The following is a 4458-nucleotide window of genomic DNA, read 5'->3' as shown; positions in this document are numbered from 1 at the left end:
CGAAGTCCCAGTGATATCATTAAAATACATCCTGGCTAGACAACGCTAGGACGTTTCGAATGACGTCTTATTTACATCATCGGGACATTTCTTGCGGATCAGGACTTCGAGATTTTTACAGGACGTCCATGGGACATCCGTGGTTTACTGGGTCGCCAGCTGTTTGAAACGGCGGTTAGAGAGTGTTGCTTGCCCACATCACGGTTCAAAAATAGTACTGCCCTCGCCCTAAAAACGAAGAGCAGGTATGCACTACATTGTCTCCCTCCACGGCGATCATTAGAACGCCGATCTGAAGGGAGACGGCCGTTTCGAGCTAGTTGGCTGTCATCGGCACAGCGTAGGCCCCGAGGCACCTTCTCACCCTGTGACGAAACGTGAACTGATCCCAGGCACGTAACTTCAAAAAGGTAATCGTCCTGAGTACGTCCTGAATAGCATAGCACTAAAACGTCTGCTGCAAACGCGAAATTCGTGTCTGGCGACTGCTGCATATCCTTGGTGCCAGTTCCCTAACTTTGCCGGTGTGGCGGACGCGTTTAGAGAAAAAGTGTTTGGATCTGTGGCGGCATTGCCAGCGCCATCACATCAAGGCGCGAATAATAAATAGCCTTGCCTCGGTCAGCCCGAGCTCTCGCTCTGACCTGGCAATTCCACCGCCATATTGTTGCCTGGTCTCGTTAGTGTTCAGTAGCACTACAGTGGTGACCCGAACAATACCTTGGACAATACCTGACGGACCTGGACATGGCAGTCGTCAATTCCTCCGGCTTCTCGGAACTACCCGCTCCGCCTGTTTCCCAGGCCAGCTTCGCCCACGCCTTGTCTCAACAGGTTCGTCACCTTGCCCAGATGGTCGCAAACCTTCTGCCCCGCTGACCATTGCGCAGATTCCCCATCGGTACGCAGAACGCGTTCCTGCTCCCGAACCTCCAGCAGACTTTGTCGCTACACATCGCACATACACATCGCGTCGCCGATGCACAACGCTGCCTCCTACCTTGCTCGTGGTCGCGACACCCGAAAACCCTTTCCACGACAAGCGCGCCCGAGCCCACCAGCAGCTGCCTTTTCCACATCATTGACCGTACCTCCGGGATGCGCTTCCTCGTTGATACGGGCGCGGAACTAAGTGCCATACCCGCCGACAAATTTTCACGCCGACCCCGACAGCAATGCTTCAGCCTAAGAGCCGCCAACACCTCTACCATGCACGTTTACGGCCAACGGTCTCTAACCCTCAACATCGGGCTCCGAAGAGATTTTGGATGGCTTTTTCTTGTTGCCGACGTCACCCAAGCAACCCTCGGAGCAGACTTTCTCAACAGTTTCAAGCTGCTCGTCGACGTCAACGGCAGGCGCCTCATTGATCGCTCAACGGCCTGTCAGTCTGCGGCCTTAACCTCCCTGCACCACCATCCCGCGTACTATCTTGCACTGCGCCGGACGTCCCCTTCGCCTCTATGCTGAAGGATTTCCATGCGTTGACTCAACCACCCGACTGGACGAAACCCGTACGACACGACGTTGTTCACCACGTCTCCACCCGTGGCCCACCAGTTCACTTCCGCCCGCGGCGTCTCGCACCCGAAAAGTTCCGTGTGGCAAAGGCAGAATTTGGCCACATGCTTGAACTTTGTATCATCAGGCCATCATCCAGTACGTGGGCTTCGCCGCTGCACATGGTGCCAAATAAGACCGGGGACTGGCGCCCGTGCGGTGACTATCGCGCATTGAACAAAGCAACCATCCCCGACCGCTATCCCATCCCGCACATCTTGGACTTCTCAGGTCACCCCGAAGGCGCCAACACGTTCTCAAAAATAGATCTCGTCCGCGCTTACCATCAGATTCCCATGGCAGAGGAGGACATACCAAAAACCGCCATCATGACCCCATTTGGCCTGTTTGAGTTCCTTCGAATGCCCTTTGGCTTGCGGAACACTGGCCAGACTTTTCAGAGGTTAATCGACAACATCATTCGGGGATTACCATTTGTCTACGCGTACATGGATGACCTCCTCGTTGCAAGCCGCTCCCCAACAGAGCACGAACAACATCTTCGGGCGCTCTTTACCCGCTTGCAACAGAGCGGCATCATTATCAACGCCGCTAAGAGCGAATTCGGAGTCGGAGAACTCGACTTCCTTGGCCACCATGTCAACCGCCGGGGCATCATGCCTTTACCATCCCGAGTCGCTGCCATTCAAGACTTCCCGCAGCCCGCTTCTGTGACCAAACTACGACAATTATTGGTGCTGGTGAATTTTTATAGACGCTTTGTGCCATCATGCGCAGCCAAACTGAGTCCCCTCTGCTCTGCTCGCCACCAAGCGCTCGAAACACTCTGTGCTGGTTTGGACCCCTGAAGCGGCAGCTGCCTTCCAGGCAATCAAACAGGAAATCGTTTCGTCGTCCCTTCTATTCCATCCTCAACACGACGCCCCAACGTCGATCATGGTCGATGCATCCAGCACAGCTGTCTTATACGGGACCTTGTTGTAAGCTGTCGGTGCCGTCCTCCAACAACGTATCTCTGGTGCTTGGCGCCCTCTAGCCTTCTTTTCACGCAAAATGAAGCCCCAGGAGACTCGCTACAGTGCCTTCGTTCGCGAGCTCCTGGCCATATATCTCACCGTCAAGCACTTTCGCCATTTCGTGGAGAGCCGACAATTCACTGTATTCACCGATCATAAGCCCCTCGTCAACGCATTTTCTTCATGCAGCACAAGCTACACCCCTCGTCAGACCCGCCATCTCGCATTCATCTCGGAGTTCACCACAGACGTTCAGCACATCAGTGGTGCAGATAATGTGGTGGCGGACGCTGTCAGTCGCGTGAACTTCATTGGGACAACCTGTCAGTCTTCACTCCTCGACGCACTGGCCCAGGCCCAATCATCCGATCAAGAACTCGCATCTTTCAGAAGTGACCCGTCGTCTTCCTTAACCATAGAGGATGTCTACCTGCCAGGCGCTACACATCCTGTCGCATGCGACACTTCACAAGGTCGACCCCGCCCGTTTGTTCCGGCGGCACTTCGACGAGAAGTCTTATAAGCTATCATTCATTACCCCATCCTGGCATACGCGCCACTCAAGAACTCATTTCTCGGCGCTACGTCTGGCCCTACATGAACAAGGACATCAAGCGCTGGGTTCAAGCCTGCATTCCGTGTCAGCGGACCAACGTTCACAGGCACACCCGCCATCATCCTTCTCCGTTTCCCGCGCCAGACAGCCGCTTCGCTCATATCCACATCGACTTGGTGGGACCACTCCCAATATAATCCGGCTATCGTTACATCTTCACCATCATTGACCGCTTCACCTGTTGGCCTGAGGCTGTACCGGTACCCGACGCCACTGCATCCACACTTGCAGCAGCCCCCTTGAACACCTGGGTGTCGCGCTTCGGAGTACCCTCTATCATCACGTCAGACCGAGGTCCCCAGTTCGAGTCCGCCCTCTTCTCTAGACTCGTCAACACACTGGGCTGCAAGCGGATTCGAACGACTACCTACCACCCGGCGTCAAACGGCCTCGTTGAGCGCTTCCGCCGACAGCTCAAGGTTGCCCTCCGGGCTGCTCCTGAAACACCCTGGCCAGAAGTCATACCGCTCGCGCTCCTGGGGATCCGTTCCACCTTCAAAGCTCACATGGGCTGCGCCGTCGCCGAGATGGTATACGGCACGTCCCTACGCCTCCCCGGAGATCTCATTTACCCGTTGCCAGGCAGCGCTGCTCTTTCATAAGCTGACGAAGTTTCGCGGCTCCGCCGTACTATGGCCGCCCTTCGTCCAGCAACATCTCGGCCATCGCGTGTGCCCTCGGCCTTCCAGCATCCCGACCTTGCCTCCTGCACACACGTCTTTGTGCGCTGAGACGCTGTACGGAAGCCCCTGCAACCGCCCTACACTTCGTGCTGCGCCGTTCACCCAACTTTTACACCATTGATTTGATTTTTGATTTTCTATTTATTTCATTTCCAAAAATACAGAAATGAGGTCCAGGTACAAAATCCGGAGCCTGACGAGGTACCTGGACCGACAAACAGGAATGCATACAGACATATACATAAACAGTCGGCGGATATCTGTCCGCCATTACAGTGTTCAGTGCAACGTGATTATGCAGTAGTAACATCGATATTTTTTTTTTTACATATACAGTACAAGTACTCCACTGTTCGTGGACACTCATCTATCATCTAGATGGTACACACAAAAGAGAAAAAAGAAATACAGCGCTGTGCAAAGTGTTCTTTAGCCAAAGGCACACGCAACCATACTAAGGTTTACCACTTTAAAATAGCTTAATATTATAATTAACATCTAAATATGAGCGGAAGAGTCCTCTGAACTGTGCCTGTGTGTACTCAGGCTTTACAAAATTTGCAAATTTGTTTAAAAATTGAGGCACTAGATAGGCCATGGATTGATAGCCGTAATTGGTTCG

At 53.6% G+C, this 4458-nt stretch overlaps 1 protein-coding gene across 1 annotated transcript; it reads left to right on the top strand.

Annotated features, from left to right (window-relative positions):
• Positions 1-3134: 3134 nt before the first annotated feature.
• On the top strand, positions 3135-3755 carry LOC135395692 (uncharacterized protein K02A2.6-like). Its single transcript, XM_064626790.1, has 2 exons — positions 3135-3269; positions 3345-3755. Exons 1-2 carry the CDS (start codon positions 3135-3137, stop codon positions 3753-3755), a joined length of 546 nt encoding a protein of 181 aa, XP_064482860.1.
• Positions 3756-4458: the final 703 nt, after the last annotated feature.

The sequence above is a fragment of the Ornithodoros turicata genome, chromosome 1, assembly GCF_037126465.1.
Source record: "Ornithodoros turicata isolate Travis chromosome 1, ASM3712646v1, whole genome shotgun sequence".
NCBI lineage: Eukaryota > Metazoa > Arthropoda > Arachnida > Ixodida > Argasidae > Ornithodoros > Ornithodoros turicata.
Note: the sequence above shows the minus strand (reverse complement) of the source record. Positions and strands in the feature narration are given on the sequence as shown.

What these genes read in the sequence shown, in the direction of transcription:
- LOC135395692 (XM_064626790.1), top strand. Translation starts at nt 3,135, where the DNA reads ATGAACAAGGACATCAAGCGCTGGGTTCAAGCCTGCATTCCGTGTCAG. An exon ending in CTCATATCCACATCGACTTG is followed by an intron (nt 3,270 to 3,344) that starts GTGGGACCACTC and finishes TGTTGGCCTGAG; the next exon opens with GCTGTACCGGTACCCGACGC.